The sequence below is a fragment of the Hetaerina americana genome, unplaced genomic scaffold (genome assembly GCF_022747635.1).
Source record: "Hetaerina americana unplaced genomic scaffold, ioHetAmer1.1.p SCAF_30, whole genome shotgun sequence".
Classification (NCBI taxonomy): Eukaryota; Metazoa; Arthropoda; class Insecta; order Odonata; family Calopterygidae; genus Hetaerina; species Hetaerina americana.
The window spans coordinates 5,021,623-5,041,448 of record NW_027286875.1 but is presented as its reverse complement, the minus strand read 5'-3'; the positions used below and the strand labels follow the sequence as shown (position 1 = coordinate 5,041,448).

Below are 19,826 nucleotides of genomic sequence, written 5' to 3'. Positions count from 1 at the left end.
AAACTGTAGTCTTCTACCTTATTATCATCTCTCCCTTTGCCTACCGTCGCATTCCAGTCCCCCATCACTATCAAATTTTTCAGTCGGGGCACGCTCATCCTTATTTCCTCTAATTGATCGTATACCATATTGACTTCTTCCTCCCTGTGATTACTACGTGGCATATAGGCCTGAGCAATAGCCAAGTACGTTCTTTCTGCTTTTTTTTCTACTAATAATACTCCATCACTCGCTTGCTATGCTTACTACGCTTCTGTCTACCTTTTTGTTCAGTGATATTGCCACACCCCACTGGCACTCTTCTCCTCACCATCAATAGTAGTCATTAGTATTCCATACAAAATTATTTTGAGATAACTATTCACATTATTCGAAATTAAAAGAATGTCTATATATCAGTAAGATTGTTCAAGCCAAACTCCCCATTTTCACCCCATATTTTTTTTCTTGCCATACGAAAGAAACTGAACTCAAAATTCTCTTACGGAATAAGCCAACACACATCTACAAGATTACGTATGTGAAGCGATAATATTCATACTGACGTAAAAATTATTTTTTACCCAATTCTCACCGAAAGATTACCTGGTTTAGACGGAACGTGAATCCATGCAAGACGACGAGGTACCGAACTGACAGGTTGATTTCGTTTGTGTGCCATGGAAGTAGGAATTGAGAAACTAAAGTGAACTTAAGTAAGATTTACCTCATTTGAGCGAGCGCCTTGATGTGCACCACCCTAAGAAATGTATACTGCAAAAATGGTGCCGGAGAAGAAAGGAATATTATGCAAAAGCTCTTGCAGTTCGTGCATTCCCAAAGTATTTGACAATGTGCCCTACGGACAGGAGGAAAATCCCTTTTTGCATGAGGTTTTCTTTCCGTACGGTGAGTGAGTGAGTGAATAGAAGTTACTAAGTTAGCAGATTTGTCATTCCCATAATTCTTTTCACGACTTGGAGCCATATTAAAAAAAACTCCTGCTTTGTCATGAGCATCCCTTTCCCTTATAACCCAAATGTCTTCAATCCTCCTCCTCCTCTTCCTGGAACTCCCTTCTTTTGACGCTTCCATCAATCATATACTCTGGCCACTTAGTGTTCCAATAGAAGGCAACAATTACTAAATTTTCGAGTGTGTCATTCCGGTGTGCCGACATTTGTCATAAAAGAACATGGAAGCTTTTTGAAAAGATTTTCACCTTTGACGTACCATAAAAATTGAGTTTTAAATCAATTTAATATGCTCATTTTTTAGGCTAAAGAGTTAAATAAAAGTAGGACTCGGGTAGATCGTCCTTAGCGTAATTTTTACGCAACATAGATCCTAGTCAATCGTAGGATTTACCCCAAGTACTTAGGCATGTGCGATGCATTTTATACCGTTCAGCAAAAAAAGTCATTTATTTTTTCGGAGGAATAAATATAATTGATTAAGAGCATAATTCCCGAAATGAAATTATCATTGATTTAAAAACTCAACAACTTTGTGCTTATTCTCAGTTCAGTAGGGCATTTTTTAAACTACAATTGAAAAGTTAATTACACAGTAGAACCATTGTATGTGAATAGGATACTCTTCAGGCAAGGCCATCATTGAACCAAATGATTTCAGTTAAGAGGTTTTAGTTGATTTTTTTGTAATTTGGAAACTCCCAAATTAGACTAGAATAATATACTTTCAAGAAAGCATAGACATTTAAATTCTAATCAACATGCATTGGATAGGGTGCAATAAATAACATCCGTAACCAGCTGATAATAGGAAATGGCGGATTAATATTAACTTTATGATGCCGATCACCCAAAGCAGCTATCACATTCTAATGATCCGACGTTTAAAATGGAGCGCAGTTTTATAAACCAAAGTGAAAAGACTCAATTTTCAATCTTTCTCATTCCTTCCGTTTTCACTGACAATGATGTCTATTTAAATTACGTGTAAAAATATGGCAGAATGAAAATGGAAAAATGAAAAACTATATTTTGGAAACTCTTATGAAGATATATACTAAAATAATTGATGACACTTATAAGGAGATATTCAATTTACTATAATATTCCACTCAATATTTTCATAATTTTCATTTAGCGTGCTCGCCGCAGACTCCTATACCAAACGTTTGACCCTTGTTTCAGTCTCTCACCTTGTATTTATGCAGACATTGTCATTAGGTTTTGCAGAACTATGCACACTTATCTATGGACTATATATGTTTTGTGATTGATGGTTGAGGCCGAGACTTTGTGGAAATCCATTGCGAACAGGGGTTTCACTGAATAACTTTGCAGTTTCCACATAAAACTTCCCCACAAGTTTTATATATGTTTTCCTATGAGCGAAATGAATTTTCCTATTCATGTTGTAAACCTAATACAGTATTTGTATCCTATTTCCCTAGAAGGGATTTCTTCCACCAGCTCTGATTTACTTCTGGACATCTATTTCCCCAGCTTTTCGTTAAAAGAAAACACGAAATGATGAGTTTCCCCGAGGGTAGGGGGCTCGGGGTTGGACGTCGTCATGGTTGCGGGCGTAGGGAGATTTAGGGTGCGTATAAAGCAGGGGAGGGCAGCCGATGAGTCACGCTACCTCTGACTCACCTGACCCTCTGAATAAACCTCTACACAAATGTTAGGCAAGCTGAAGGGACGGAATTAGAAGGCTCAAGGGGGGTTAAAAAATCAAGAAATGACACGAAACATGAAAGTTAAAAGATAAAACGAGAAGGAAAATGGATGATTAATCCTAGCACGTAGCAACGCGGAGGGAAAATATGATTCCTGACATAAAATGTGGAGTAAAATCATGGATGGATGACGTGAAATCAATTGTCGAATATGAACCGCGTCCTAGTCTACCATCAAAGTAAGATTTTGCACAGACTTCATCCTCAATTGCGAAAAATCGATATCCGCTTCCCCACTTCGCACCCGTCTGCGGGAATAGCTGACAGAAAATATCCGGCATTTTCATTCACCCAAGATGCAATTATTGGGAATTTTCAAGAAAGGTACTGGGAACGAATTTGGAATTCTGAGATAGAAATTTAAGCTGACAAGGAGGAATCGAAAAAATAATACACACGGGTTAGCTTGTTGGGAAAAGATCAGAGGTTGAAAGAGGAAAGTCGGAGGGGAAATCTCTTCCAAAATCACAAACACGGGGAAAACAGGGCAGGGAATCACTTAAAAGATAAGACAGAAAATACTAGTGTGAACATGTTTGTCTTAGTTAACCACATATTTAGTCTAGCATAATTGTTTGCTTTTATTCACTGATATTAAATAATTTTGAAAATAAAAGCATTAATTTCAGGTTATTGCTTCTGCACTTCTCCCGCAATAATTATTTGACAAATAATGACATTCTTCGAGAGATAATTCTCCTTAATATTGTTCAAAATTAATATGGGGCTTAGATTGCGAGATAACGACGGTAATTAAACTCATTTTTCATGAAATATCTCAATTTAGAGTCCCTATATTTTTTTAACTATTAGGGTCTTAATTTCTTCTTCCCCCCTCTCAAGGATTTCCCACTTCCGATTGCGTACGCTGAATGTGGCCCTCATCGTCCACTTCACCCTACTCATATTACGAGAGTATATTCTTAGCCGGAATTTCATTGTGAACCATTTCTTTACTCTATTAAGTTTCCTACCTTATACCATTCTATAATTATAACTCTTCATAGTTTTCTTTCGTACTCATTACATGTTCATACTAATTGAGCCTCCTATATTGTAAATTGAAACGCTTGATTCCTTCCCATCTTTTATTCAAATTTTAGCATTAGGATTCAAACTGATATAACTATTACACTTATTGTTTTATCGTACTCGGTTCACTAATTTGTTTATAGTTATCAGGTGTCAGTCCATTGCCAATAAAGTTATGGGCCATTGCTATGAACGGACGCACAATTTCCTTCCATACCCAAAGACTTTTCACTAGCCTCTCTCTCTCTCTCTCTCTCTCTCTCTCTATATATATATATATATATATATATATATATATATATATATATATATATATATATATATATAGATGTTTATATATATGTATATGTATATATGTATACATATATTATATATATATATATATATATATATAGATGTTTATATATATGTATATGTATATATGTATACATATATTATATATATATATATATATATATATATATATATATATATAGATGTTTATATATATGTATATGTATATATGTATACATATATTATATATATATATATATATATATAGATGTTTATATATATGTATATGTATATATGTATACATATATTATATATATATATATATATATATATATATATATATATATATATATATATATATATATATATATATATATATATATATATATTGAGAGAGAGAGGTCTGTTTATCAAAACGTAAGTTTCACTGCGGTCGAAACAAAAATATGGAATGCAAATGTTACCTAGAAGAGAGGGATGATATAAAATAATCATGGCCATTACTAGTTACATTTTGAAACAAACAACTCGAAATATTTATATTGTAAGCCAGATTGAAATGAGGCAAAGAGGATACAAAAATTGCATTTATGAGAAATGAAAGAGAAACGAATAAGAGTCAGGAAGCGAAAGTAAAGAGAGGCAGAGATAGATAAAAAGGCGGAAGGGTGAGTGGTTTCATTCTCCCCCACCCATCCCAAAACGCCAGCGAATGAACGAGCGGAATTTGCAGATGTGGACCGGAAGTGGGAGGCTGACGAGTTGGTGTGAGGTTAATTTGAGATCCCGGAATCTGTGTGGGCGTCCTCGGCGGCGCCGCCATTTGCACCAAGCGGAGAGTGAGAAAGAAATTGGAAAAAAAAAGAATTTTTTGAGGGATAGCCTCCGTGAGTCCCGGGGCACTGATGGAAAATTGGATGAGAACGGGTGGAAGAGAAAGAAGGAGAGGGCGGGATGAACACGCAGGGAATGTAGGGATAACGAGAGAGAGAGAACGGGATGGGCGGGGAAGCACCATAATACCGGCCGATGTAAGGATGGATACTGGGCGAAGAACCGAGGAGGAGGAAAGGGAGGGATATTAATGAAAAGAAAGGTCCGAGGAAAACTTTTCGGAGGCGTGTGCTGCTTGTATAGAAGATAGAAAAGATGTGGCTCCTAAGAAAAGAAACTAAAGAGGGAAGTCTCCGAAGACTGGATATTAGGTAGGAAACTGAAGAGGGAAAAGTCATACTGTGGACATCCCACGGCCAATATCTACGCCTACGCCCTCACCCTTTCGCTTATTGTTCGCCCTTTCATCTATTCCCTCAAACGTATGCCTCACTGTCTCCATCCCACATATTACATAGCCTCATCCGCGATTCACAATAACTCATCTCGCGATCGTACTGAACGATTTGTCCACAACAACAGTGCGATAGATTAACTTTCACGAACGGCACATCAATATGTCGTCATTTTGGAAGAGATGGTGCTTGGTTTTTTGCGAACCACTATGCAAGTACAAGATAAAATAAGGGAGATAGATTCTAGTACAGATACAAATACTTATTCTTTCCCCGAAGAATCAGGAATCATAATCGTAGGAAACCGGAGTCAATTCAGAAATATTATAAACATTTAATTTACAAGACGGAACAAAATTAAACATTGCAAATATATCAGGTATATTTGTAGGTGCATGCGTATGTTAGCTGGTAGTTTGTGTATGTGCATGCGTGTGAATTGGAAAGGTTTTGGCATGATTGTACGCCATGTTTTGTTTGTGGATTGCATAAATTTGTGGCTTTTGCATGCAGTTTTTTTTCTTAATTACGGATGGTGCCCTAAAACCCACCGCCACCCGCCTTAGCAGCGGCTTGCTGTGTACTAAGTAGAAGTAGATGTAGAAGTTTCAAGGTTTTAGTATTACACCGAAGTTGAAATGTGTTGGTGTTAGCTCTGCAGTTCTTTTTTCAAGACGTCAAATTTGAGATAAATTAATGCTTTTAGCTATAATTTCTCAGTATATTGTAATAGATTTCTTTAAGTTTGAAGGAAGACACAAACCTTTTCTACTTTGCCATGAAGCAGAGAAATAATGCGTGCTAATTTTCTTAAACTCTTCTGAAGATAGATAGCAAATATTCATAAGCAAAATTGAGTCATAGGACAAAATATCGGTTTTGCGACTAAACTATATGGCTAAGAGATATAATGAAAGTGGAAACTATTTACTGTTTCCTGCATTAACATTATCTTTACTTTAACGCGTTGAAAAAAACGAGACAGACAATATTGCTTCTTGCATACGAAGAGAATCTTCGCACTTGTTGATCAAACTCATGCAGGTTGCAGGATTCGTCATTCAATTTTGCTCTCAGACACTCTTTTAATAAGGCGATATTAAAAGTAGTGAGGTATATACACAAAAAGCTGAAAAGTTTTCTGATTATAGTTCCCCATACTGGTTTCCATATCATGACCGTATTCGAGAAGTAATCCTAATCTGACCAGAATTATCTCCATCGCAAGTTGTGCAGATTTGTAATAATTTCATTCACGACAAGAATCAACCGATGACGCCGGACATTGTATAGCGACATGCATTTATATAAGAAGTGGATTCTAATTCATCATTGTCAAAGGATAATGATTGTTAATTTATGCAGTATAATTATCAAAGCTTTTAGACACGTGCACGCAATAGAGTAAATAAATATTTTTGCCCAAAAAGTGTAAATCAAGTGTAAAATAAATCACTCAAAAAATAAAAAAAATACTATCCAACAACACACGTAATGCTGAATCTTTCAAAAATATATCCGTTCTTTATGAAAGAATCGTATTATTTCTTGGCTGGATAGGTAGACAAATGATCCATAGTTGGAGACGCTGTTTTCATGGCGCCCGTATCCGAAGTGGTTCCCTTTTCCACGCACAAACTTGTACTCCCTAACACTTTCCCTCTCTCTCTCTCTCTCTCTCTCTCTCATCCTCTTGCCCTTCAAATATAACCTTCTCTCACAACACCACCTCGAACCCCCCCCCACCTACTCCTCCACAAAGAACCGCTCAACCCCTTTCAACCTTCTACCCCCACTCAAATTTCTCCTTCCCCCAGACCCAAACCACCGACCCTGCGCCCCTCTCCCTCCTTTCCCCTACTCCTCCTCCTCCCTGCTACACCTCCACTCCCACCCAAACCCTCACCCCCTTGCTCCCCGAAAAAAAGCCTTCCACCATGCCCACCGTTAAGTGCCAAACGCACTGCCGCCCGATCCTATCTATATGTCGCCATCAATCATCTCATCGACCAATCACAGCGCGAGGGGGCGCTTTGCGGCTCGGCGCCAAGATGGGGGCGCGGCCTGGCAAGCGATATAGCCCCCTCTGCACGCCCTCTTCACTCCCGAATTCCAAGGGCGTAGAGGCGACCCTACGCAGGCGGAAAAATATCGAACTTCCAGAGGAAAAAAGAAAAGAAGAGGGAGAGAGGAAGAAAGAGGAGGAGCAGGAAAAGAAGGTAAGGGTTCACACGGGAAGGGGGACTAGGAGGAATGTGAGGTTTCAGGGAAGGATCGTAGGTGAGGGGCTGGGTAGGTATGGGCAGAGAGAAACGCCTCATGCGGGAGAGCAAGGGATTGAAATGTGGGAGAAAGGGGGATAGAAAGGAGGAGAAGAGAAGGGAGAGGGCGAATAAAAGGGAATAGGAGGTAAGAGGAAAGGGAGGGCCCTAAAAAGTGATATCTCTCCAGAGATTTCGGCAGCATTTTTTTTATTCCATCTTTTTTTTAAAACCTTCCACTACCTCCCCGCCAACAACCCTTTCACCCCCCGCCTCCGCCTCTCCTCCCGTCTCCCACCCTCCGGCCAAAAACTGAGCCTTCCTCCTCGATCCCGTCGACCCCGCCCCGCCCAGGCTCCCACTCTCCCTCTTCTCCTCCCCCCCCCAACCTCCGTGTCCCTCATCGCCCCTACACGTCCGGGACTGCCGGTCCCACCCACGGTACTCAAAATCCCCCCCACGCCATCCGACTAATTACGCCGGTGAAAGCTTTGCGCTTGCCGGCGAAAGAGTGCCGAAGAGCGGAGTGGGAAGAGAGAAGGGTATACACTTCCCCATCTCGCCTCCCTCCTAGTCCTCCTCATCACTCTCTCCCGCGCGCCCTCTCCACCCCCTTCCTCTTTATCTCTCGATGACAAATAAGTTTGCCCACTTAACCCCTTTTGCTGTGTGCAACAGGTGGAGGACTCTATTTTGTTTAGTCACCTGCGTAGAAGAACAACAAGCAATGGTCCGGGCGGTTTCGAGTGACGGATCTGGAGACATTCGGTCGGACGATGAGAGAATGCGCGGACGTTTTGGAGAGCTTTTGATGCCGATGCAGAGCAGACTGGAGTGGGAATAAGTGGTGATTGCTACACGCTGTGAACGAGTCATTTGTTTGGACTTCCAGCTAATCGATGAATTTGCAACTCAGAACCAAATGGTTTAGAGAAGTTTAACGTCACGCATATGTTTATTAATGCGTGAACGAATAAAACTACTAAATGAGCACCAATGCCACACTGGATGCTGTCATAATTCGAACGGAAATAATAATGTTATCATGGCAGTTAATGAAGTTGTCTGGTTTCAAAATATATGTTCCGAAACCAATACTCAACAATCACAAGCAAGAAGATAGGATTAGTTAATATAGACATTTTTATAGCTTAAAAAGGCATATTGGCAGCACTCAAGTCGTCATTTAGCTTTCTCTTTACGAAATATCACATAGATAGCAAGATCAAATCTACTTTATCAATTGCAGAAGTTAAGCTAGTATTATTCATTGCAGAGCGTAAATCATACACACTGCGTCCAATTTGAATTACGATTGAGATTCCCCAATACGCGTTTCAATGGTAAATATACGCGTATTTGCTCAAATCAGTTCAGTTCCATTTATCCGCTCGTAAGTAAGATTCACGTCTTCAAGTTTTAACGATTTTCTCGTTCAGGAGAAACTCATATTACACGTCCTTCCTTCCCGCTGTCGTTACTGTCAGATAAGGAAATGACTTTGATGACCTTCAAATTGATTCATTTCGAGCGGCCATTACTTTCTAAATGTAGAATCCAATTCGAACTCAAAGGGGCTCTGATCACGCGACTGAAAGACTTCTTGTTCCTGGCAGGCCGGAGAATGAGAAAACAAATCTCTCATTTTGGGGCAAAAAGCATTAATTTTTTCCTCAATATAACGTCTCTGGGAATTCTTGGATCGAAAACGAATAAAAATACTCATTCGTTCCTTGGTGACTGTCACCATGGGCTCGTATTGTGATATTCATTATCTACAGCACTTTTAGTGCTATTCTTCATGTAAGTATCATAAGTAATACATACGTTTGTCAGTCATTTGTGTATGAAATACAATTGAATATTACCACATTTTCTAATCGTATTCTGTCACTAAAAATTATAGAAGTTACATTTTCAGAATAATATGCTTTATAAAATAAAATAAGGTATTTAGGCATCCCCATAAATAGCGATTTTCGTAGCCTTCAGTGATAACAAGTGATACACATATGTGAATGATATAACCATACCATAAAATTTGAATAAAACAGGGGATATCTGTGTACATCCTAAAAATTAGCAGTGCATCACGAAAGAAATACAATTTTACATAACTATCAATAATAAAAACAAAAGCCATCCGGAAGAAAATACTAGTTACTTAGAACCTGAGGATGAGAAAATGAATTATCTATATTTTTTCGAAATTCAGTAAAATTCGGTAATTGTCCTTTTTCTAAAAAGAGATACATCAAAATACAGGCACATTAAATATATAAATATATTAATGGTAAAGGACATAATGTTTCAATACCATACATTTCATAAAATAAAAAAAGCAGCCATAGTACTCATAAGTTGATTCACCCACAAAAACATTCATTGGAAGCATGGAAAAAATATACATAAGGATATAAAACGAAGAAATATATACTCACTGTGTTGACTGGAGAATGCTGCAAGGGGTCTGTAGAAGAGACCAGGGCTTGGCGGTGCCACGCATCCTTCTGTTGGGCTCACAGGTGCTGGCGCCCAATCTCGCGGCGACGCCTGGTACTTAGTCTTCTTGACCATATAGCAGCGCGGCATTTTGTCTGTTGTTTTTCCTCTAGGTCAGCTTAAATTAGTTGAAAACTGCTCAGTAAAGGCAGTACCTGCGGAAGTCAGTTTCTCCAATGGTAACGCGTCCGTTTCTAAAACCTTTTTTTTTTGGGCTGACGTTGGATCACACTCCCGGGAGGAAACCCTACACTTGGCCTCAAAAAAATTTAAGGACCTTTATGTGCAGAGCAAGTTAAGAGTCGTGGGTAGCTTATCTTTTGCAGTTGTGGCAGTATCTGTAACTTCGAAGGAATTTGGGATCGATGACTCCCTGCTTGAGGAGAAATGGCGTATCTGGATCTAAAATGGTCTACGTTAAATATGTCTTTCTTTCGTCGTAATTTTTCTTCGACCGATCGGTACGCATTCCTCACCGAGTAAAGTTCTGGGGTTCACCCGGGTTGCAAAGCGGAGAAAGAATCGAATCCAAGTCACTCAGTCGATAGGCCGTTTCTGGGGCGTGGTCCACAGAGCCCTCGGTGTACGAAACCACCGTACTCCCGACGAGAGCACCTAAATTCACACTCGCTCTGAGCCCCACTCAGCACTTATTTAACTTATGATAGATATGCCGATCCGACACGTGAACACACTGGATCTAACGGGCAAGCGCCTTGTTAAGTCCGAGCCCGTTAAGTAATTTTCGGCGGAGAAAATGAGGTGATAGTGAAGACAGAGGAAATGTTCATAAAAGAACGAAAATGAGTCCCGGAAAGAAGGAGAAATGGATGAGTTTAAGAATTGAACAAGTAAGCACCAAATTATAAATTTATAACAGGTACATGAGAATTTACTCGTAATGTATTTCTTGTTTTGGATGGTATCTGATAATTGGTGATTCAGCGCTTGTAAATAGGCTTCAAACAGAGAGCACGATGATGCTGAAAAGGCTAAACTGTATCCTTGGAAAATCAGTACTCTTTGTCTTTTTGATCATGCTAGTTCAAGCCTTCGGGCTTCCTTCCTGGTCAATATTATCTTACGCATTAGCGATCACGATTGCGGCCGCAAAAGAAGTGGGTTTCTTTTTTTCTTTTCCAGGCCAGAATTGCCTAACCACTGCCTCTCCCAGAGCTCGAGACTGTCACGAAACTCGAAGCGGACGCACTGCGTGATGGGGATCAGAAAGAAAAGGCAAAAGGGCGATAGAATGGGATTAGCTATCTCTGATGAGAAATTAACAGACACCAACACACGCACGGACAAAATGCATGACGAGGGGAGATGGAAACGCGAAGCAAATTCCTACCAAAACCCAAAAACGATTATATCCAGAAGTTGAGAAAATCAAACCAAGGATAATTTCTATGAAAAGGTTTTGTTTCAACGATGACGGGAATTATGGGGATAAAGGGTGGGTCTCTTGAATTAAAAAATATATTTTTTAAGCTGCAGCAGCAACAAGTTGACACATACGCACACACAATCAAAACACGACTCTCGGGCACGCACACATGCGTGTGCGTACATAAGCATTCACGAACTTCAAACGTTTACTGTACTCGTATATTCTGCCGTACGACGTCACCGTTGCTTTTGCTTAAACACACACACACTCAAACGAACGCTCACAAACACACAAAACAGGTCCCTCCTTCTCCCTTTTTTTTTATTGCTCTTGTGACTTTCCGTTCTCTTCTCCTCCCCCTTCTCCTGAAACACTCGTGATTTCCGCACGCCCGCCTTACCCTCTCCGTTTGATCACACGCGAGGGCGACTCCCTCCAATCTCCCCTTATTCCTGGAAACCCTTTCCTTTTTTTGGGCAACGGAAAAGGGGTGCTTTTCTCTCTCTCTCGCCCTCCGGTGGGGCACGAGCAAGCGAGAGATAGGGGGTGATAGGGAGCGGAAACGGGAGAGAGAACAGAATTTGAGTTAATACTGACTCACACAAAGGAAAAGAGAGAAAGCATTAGCGTTTGCTTTACGCTCTTTTCTCCCTCTCTCTTCCTCCCTCTACGTCGTAAAAAATATAGTCCCTTTTTGAGTTTTGATTTTGCAGGATTAGGAGGAGCAAAAACTCCAGGCTTCCCGAGAGATACTCTCTAGGGAATGCGAGAAGGACGTAAGCAATCCAGCTCGATGTTGCTCGCTTATTTTTTTGCCGCTAATGCTAAAGTCGTCCTGTTTAACTGGATTTCTTGACTTGGTTATTATGTTGTGTCTTCTTCGGTCCGCCTTGATAATTTCTCATCTCCTTCCTTGCGCCTGTTGTACGAGACGTCTCAATCAGTCATCTGCTCCCTCTAGAATCTTCGTGAGAGATATTTTTCTATAAGCATCCAACAGGCGGCAACGGCAAACGAAGTGAATGAGATATATTGTTACTTTACTGTTACATTCCAAGGGTTGTCTCGGAAAATAATGTCAATAAATCGTACTCTCTCTGGTAACTTTACCTCCTAAACGATATTATCCTCTTACCTTAGTTAGAAGTAATTAAAAATTCTAAATTGGCTTCACAAAAATCTAATTTTTGTCAAAAATCAGTCGGCCACTTTTTTGCAAAATATATTATTTTATCTTATAAACCTTAAGAGTCAATATTATTGCTTTCGGAGACTTATTTGTGTAAGTTTTATGATAATCACTCGTACTTTTTTGCCGAACGATATTTAAATCTAATTTTCCTTTTATTTTCACAAAATCTTAATAAAATACCCAAATCCTTAATATATATTTTACATCTCCTAAATTGTTTTTAATTTAATATTAATTCGACAGTTATATTTCTACCTGTTCCTCAAAGTATTGCTTTCGTTCCTCGAAAATTCAACGCAATATGTTTTGGCTGTGAATATTTTTTTTGCGTCTAATCCGGCCTATTTTGTCGTCTCGAGTGTGATTGGATTATTTTCAGATCAAGTAATAGTTTTTAAGGAGATAAAGTTTCTTATGCATTCTATGAGAGTGAAATCTGTCAGGTCTCTAGCGACCATGTAATTTTAGGCGCAAAAATAGCTTAAAAGGGCGCCTTATGAGTTTTGCTAAAAAATCTTCCGCCTGTGTGTTCACCGCTTCAGCGCCCACCTGTTTGCACCTCTGTGCCTCTCTCTCTCTCTCACTCGCTTCCTTTCCCTCTCTCTCTCTCTCTTCCACCCTCTCTCTCGTCTTTACTCTCTCCCTGCCTCTTCTCTTTGCCCCTCTTGAAATCACGTACCAAAGTGGCAAGCCTTAACAACCCACCACTGTTCGTCCTGTACCCTAAATACAGGGGCGGGTATGGAGAAGAATGTGATCGATAGGAGATAATTCTTTTTTTTAGGCTTTGCACGTCGGAGGGTTTGGATAAAGAAAAACTACACGATATTAGTCCATCATGTATGCGCGTGTGTGTGTGCCAATAAACAATCAACTTCCCCAACGTTCTCGCTCACGGTCAAGCGAAGTCTTTTTATGCTTGGGCCGTGATTATCTGGATCTCAGCGGGAGAGCACGCGATGGTACGCGTTTTAAAAGAGTCACAGGATGTTGGTTTCGTGGTGGTCGATCGGGAAATACGGCACTCTTTCTTCGCTCACTACAGCAATGATGTGTCACCTCTAATGTCTTTTGTGTTTTTTTTTAAATGGGCGAAGAATTTCGAGAGACGAGAGATTTTTGGGTGTCAGGGTATTTAAAGGGCTTGGATCCACAGGTAGGTAGTCCTTTTAAGCAATGTGGGAAGGAGGGAGAGAAGCCTTCTCAAAGCGCGCCCTCTCCTCTAAAGGGTATTCAGAACGCAAGGAAGTAAATACCGTCTACTCACGAAACTGGTAGACATTATGTAGGTCTATCACTTGTTATTTCACTTAGCGTACGAATTTCAAATTAGGTCCCCCTCACGCGTGCTCACAATTCATCTAAGACACATACAATAATTCTGATGGAAGGAGGGTAATCACACTTAAAGGATCTTCTCAAGATATATTCCTTTCCACTTGTCAACCAGCTATTCTTCTTTATTGGAGTGTTAGCTGAAGAGTGCGAGTTTTACGTCTCTCTTCCCGAGAAAATCAGACGCCAAGTTTTTTTTTGTGTGTTTTAAAAACGCCAAGGTTCACACGCACAAATATACATATATGATATTTTCAAAAACATTTATCCACACGAATACATGGGAATTTTTGGGGTTTTGGAGTATTGCTATGAGTTTCGTTGTAGTTACCTTTGTTATATCCCTACAGCTTCATCACAGGCTTTTGTAAAAATGTTATTTGTTTGTTCTCTGGACTTATAATCGACTCTCTCTCTCTCTGTATTTCTCTCTTTAATAAAAGCGAGTGCTGTAAAGTCCTCCTGAACCTTTCTATGTATTTTCAGCGCATCAAAAATATCCAATGGTAAAAGCTTAAAGAAATAAATTCTATTTTTGTCGGGTTAAAAAAAATGTTGATTATTTCACAGTACCAACTCCTGTTTTTCTTTTTGTATATCCAATTCTCTCTCTATAACTTTCTGCAGTCTGTTATTGTAGACGTTTAAGTTTTCGATTAAGTTTGATCAGTCGGGGCGAGTGAAAAAATAGTTTACATCTCCTAAATGTTATATTTTCTTTTTTTTCTTCTTTCACCGCCCTTAATAATTGAGTCGTTTCTTCATTTCAACCGCACTACCATATCCTTCAACCGTGAGATTTTATTTTCTTCCCACGCTTGCTTCCCTATATCTCGCTCAACTCTGAAATATTGACTTTGCACAAACAGGATGGATCGTTAACGCAGGATGCATCAAGGGTTAAGAACGGCGAAGAGAGCCAAAGGAAGGGTTGAGAGAGGGCAAAAGCAAAGATCTGTAGTAGACAAGAGCCTGCTTGGATTGTGTCGTAGCAGTAGATGAACGGTGGGGCGTTTGGAATGAAGCAAATCGATATTTGTAATGACTGCGCTCTACAGCACTCTTTTTCGACACGACAGCAAGAGAAACCACCAAACCTCCCACACACTTTTCTCCTCCTCCTCCGGTGTTCTTCTTCCTCCCTTATTATTCCCTCGGCCGACGTAACAGACTTAAGCCTTGGAACGTAAATTCCACCTCCTTCGTTGTGAGACTATTAACGCTAGCAGAGCTGTTAAATTGTAAAGGATTCTTTTTCAGTTTGAAAAGAAACAGTCCTACTCAAAGGACTATGCGGGAGGGGGGGGGAGAGGAAGGAAAGTGTAGCAGGAGGAGACCAAGGATCGAAAGATACTATATTCCCATCTGAAGAGAGAGAGAGTCGCCGTTTAAAAGACAAGACGCGCCAGAGCAGCAATACGCAATGAAACCTTAACAGTTGGAAGGAATTGGCATCAGTGATGAAGCGGGTTTCGTTTTGGTTTGTGTTGAGTACGAAAGCCGAAACCTGATCTTAAAAGAGGGTAGGGAGGATTATGCTCGCCACCCGAGAGGGAAAAAGGTAACAGACGCCAGCAAAAGATTAGTGAGTAGAAGAGGTGAACACGAGGAAACGACGAGACGACGATGAACACACGAAGAGATATTTATGCAGTAAAAGATACAGCCAAGACAAGAAGAGTCCAAAGTGTAGCAAGTACAGAGAATCACTGCGGGTGGCGGTGTGGCTAGGGGCAGGCTTGAGTCGAGGAGGTTGCGTCGCCGCTGACGGTGCCGATGTTGCCGCCGTTGAGGCCGCTACTAGCTCCGGGTCCGGCGCCGGCCACCTGTTCCTCCTCCACCGCCACTTCCTCCTCCTCCGTAGACGCAACAATTGTCCGTGTCGGTTGGGAGCTGCTTCGGGGGAGGGAAGGCATTTCGCGTGGGGAGGGGGGGAGGGAGGAGAGGTCGGAGGTGGGAAGGGATTGCCGTGAGTGTATGTATGCGTGTGTGGGAGAGGTGAGAGGGAGGGAGCCGAGAGGGTGGGGAGGGAAGTGGGACGCTTATTGGATGGGGAATTATGAGAAAGAGGGAGAAGGGTGGATTGAAAGGGGATGCTTACATATGAGAAATCCGAAGGGTAGAGCGAATCAGAGCGGAGGGGGTATTGGCAGGAGGGAATGCTGGGTAACTTGCTCCACCGCTCCACAGATGAAAATTAATGTGCTTATCGTCTCCTTTGATTAAAGCCAAATAACTCCTGACGAGCTCTTGCTCGACGAAATCACTTAGAGCAACCTCTTCTTCTATTCTTGCGTCACGGTTCTCCCTTACATCCAAGGTGCCTCAAAAAGTATGATGCATTCCTCACTTCTTAAGATCATTGAAAACGAGCTCCTCCAACGTTTTAAGTCTTTGCTCATTTGGCGGACGGAGAGTTGGCCGTAGAATCGGCTGGTTAAAACATGCTCACAACTTATATGACGAAGCGGAATGAGGCTTCAAGCCCGTTCAGACGAATCAGGAGACGCCTTCTAATTTGATGCTAATAAGAAAGAAGCTGAGAAAAAACAGGAATGTCGAAAGTCAAAATTGAGGAATGAAAACGGCCCCGTGTATGGCGAGAAGGCTTGAATCACGCCACCATTAAATCAATTCGGCAGTCTCTTCGATTGCTGTTCCCCATTCTTATTCCAAGTAAGCCGAAGCAGCAAACAAGAATATCAAGCACCCGTAGTAGTAAGAGACTATATCCTACAGGTCCTTCCTCCTATTGCCTCAACAGCTGAACGACACTTGTTCCTCCGCCGCGTGTTCAATAGGAAACAGGTCCTTTCGCAGGGCATCAATTCAGAATTCACTGAAAAAGTTTGTCGTTACAAATATGTTGACGTGATGATACCATGATGGAGGTATCAGGGGAGAGAGCGCGCAAGGCCTGCGCACGTTTGTCGATTGCACTAATGGAGAAAAACATGTGAAGCTTTCGGTGTTGCTTTAGATATTCTTTCTCGCAATTGGGCGGATTATATGATCAAAAACGAAGGAACTATGCTCACCTCTCACAGTTTCACACGTAACACTGGCACTTTAGTATCCAAATGCCAGTTTGTGATAGAAACCTGGAATGACGAAGGGAGATGTTGTAAACACTTTGCTTGCTGGTTCAACTTAAAGACGTGTCGTTTTCCTCCTTACCTTATGTGCAGAGAAAGTCCGTTTCGGCCGAGGCTCTGCACCCCCGGCGAGTGGAAACGGTTCAAAACCAAGAGAACATTTGCTTCTTTCCCGGAGTCCATGGGAGTCGGGGACCACGATACCTCGATTTCACGCCTTTCAGTCCCCCTCGTCCCTCCTATCTCACATCACTAACACGTACGTGCACCTTCACCTCGTGGGTTTCGGAGCGTGCACAGTTTTCCCCAGTGGTTACAATTAAAAAAATCCCCCCCAATCACAACCCTCGGTGAGGGAACCGCCCCAATGCAGTAGGACCGATCACTCCGTTTTCCTCGGGAAAAAAACAACACCCACAAGCGAAAGATTCGCCTGAGACAGTCGCGTCCTTTGCAAGTACTACTATGTCGCAGGGTGATTTCCCGTTCGGTCTCTCACACAGAGTCTTTACGGGGGGCACCCTCCCTGTTGTTGCCTACGCTCACAGGGCCGTGGCTTTCACTGGCGCCGCTGTCGCTTCGGCACAGTATGGCGGGGAGAGAGGGGCGGGAAAGGGGAAGTGGAGGGGCGGGAGTGAGCCGAGGGGAGGGGATAAAGGGGGAGATCTCTTGCGGAGGGGGGCGGCGAGGGGGTGAGGGGAGGGTGAACGGAGGGGGAGGAGGAGTTGGGGAGCACAAGAGGGGAAAGGGCATGCGAGGGGGTTCCACGGGGGGGATGGTATGGGGAGGAGGAGCAGGGAAATAAGGCAGAGGAGGAACGGAATGGGGAGGGGTGGTGTGGGTGCGTGTGGCCAAGGGAGGAGGGGGCGGCGATGAAGTGCGCGGGGGGAGGGCGAGGAGGGTTTGCGAAAGGGGGTGAGGCACGGAAAGGGGCGTTGGAGAGGGAGAGAGAGGGATGGGGAGAGACGGGCATAGACAATGCGGAAGAGATGTTTTGAGATCGCGAGGAACGATGGAGAGACACTGTACATTTATATCAGAAATAAAAACCTAGAGATGTAAGCACGCTTCACGGCGTTCTTGAACAAGGACTCACTGTCCCAAAAAGTCTGATAACGTGCTGCAAGGAGTAGAAGAACTTGCTGCAACTTGAGCTTTGCAATAAGATCTTTATTGATGATGAATTAATCTATGAACGTTTGGTGGGATGCAAAAGAATACAGAGGAACCAGGGTAGATGTTGCAATGCAAAACAGAAACGCCTACAATGCATCAATCCGCCATGGACAGGGAATCCTCTTCCTGAGAACAGGGGTCCGCAACATGAGTAATGCATTAATTTCAGTTTTTAAGGGATGGATAGTGGGTCGGTCGGTGAGGAATAGTCCGAAGAAAGTGTTGGCAGTAACAATAAAAATGGAAGCCCTGCGGAAGGGAGTAAGGGGAGTAGGGAAATGACGTCAGGGAAGCAATGCGAGTAGGTTTTCATAAGTAAGCAATGGGAAAAAGGCAACGGAGTTCCGTATTAAGAGGGAGAGATACGGAAAAGGAGAAGAAAAATAAACTTTATGTGAGGTGGGATGAGGAGGAGGGGTGGGTCGGGATGAGGGGGCGTAGGGTGGAAAGGAGGAGGCAGGGTAGGCGGCTCAGGGGCGGACTGGGGGGCGGGAGGACGAATCGGCGGCAGAAAAGAAAGAGGGGAAGCGGGACAGTTGAGATGGGGTGGGTTTTTGCCGGGGTTAGCAGGGGGGCGAGGGGAGAGAGTTGAGGGCTGGAGGGTTCGTCGGGGAGGGGGAGAAGGGGGAGTGGGTCGAATTAAATCAGGGGTGGGGCGAATAGGGGAGGGCTGAAGATAGGGTGTGGGGAAACACTGCACACGAGAACATGCGCAGACCTGACGTCGCGGGAGAGAGACTCGCTCCCCGGCTTCGAATCGATCGGCGGTCAAACTTCAGTGTCTGGCAACACCTGTTACCACGAATCCGGCAGGCGAGCCCCTAGAATATCGATCCCCTATTCTAAACAAAGTGTGAAGTAAATCATAAAGGGCAGGAGGATGGGGACAGACGTGGGCGAGGAGGACGGATGAGGGGAGAGAGGAGCAGACGGGGAAACGCGGGGTGGGAGGGAGGGAGCGAGAGAGAGAATACACGAGGAGACGAAGCGAAGAAAGCGGAAGAAGAGAAGCCAGAAGGGGAGGAAGGAGGGTGAGATCACAGGAGTAGTGCACGGTAGCTAGCGTTCGAGGGACTAACGATGAAGAGCAATAAAGGATTGCGGAAGGAGAAAGTGAGAAGAACGAAGAGAGGAGAAGTGCGGGTGTTAAACGAGCAGAGACGACGAAAGCGATGACGATGATCGCGAGTAGGATCGAAAATATTTCATCCTTAAGCATCCAGAAGAACGGGCGCCGGAGCGTCAATTGGCGAAAATTTCCTCCTTTAAAGGGATAGGCAAGACATGTTTTCGGGAAGAGCAGAGAAACCGTTTTCTCTCTCTTTCCCTCTCTTCATTTCCCCCCAAACAGTCCTTGTTCACAGGGCCTTCACTTTTTTATTGCGGCGCGCACTAATTCATGACGCCCGCTCCCATTTTGATCCAAGTCTTTTGAACCCTTGATTAAGTCCTCCGCTTCGGGCAAAACGTAACGAAAGTTTTTGCCGGCGCTGGGCGGTGAGTGGCGTTGCTAGGCTACCCCTTAAAACGGGTGTCGGCTTGCAACGAATCTGTAGTGGGCGAAGAGCCCTGAGGGGAGGTGGGTGGCGGGG

General features: G+C 42.7%; 1 protein-coding gene across 1 annotated transcript in view; it reads right to left on the bottom strand.

Annotated features, from left to right (window-relative positions):
• The window catches only part of LOC139691204 (uncharacterized), a 139,486-nt gene extending 121,902 nt beyond the window's left edge, over positions 1 to 17,584 (bottom strand). Inside the window, exons 1-2 of the mRNA XM_071588941.1 lie at positions 17,141 to 17,584; positions 9,986 to 17,064 (exon numbers count right to left, since the gene is read on the bottom strand). Coding sequence (XP_071445042.1) covers positions 9,986 to 10,136 — 151 coding nt within the window. The 5' untranslated portion in view covers positions 10,137 to 17,064; positions 17,141 to 17,584. The remainder of the gene's footprint in view (positions 1 to 9,985; positions 17,065 to 17,140) is intronic.
• Between the last annotated feature and the right edge of the window lie 2,242 nt (positions 17,585 to 19,826).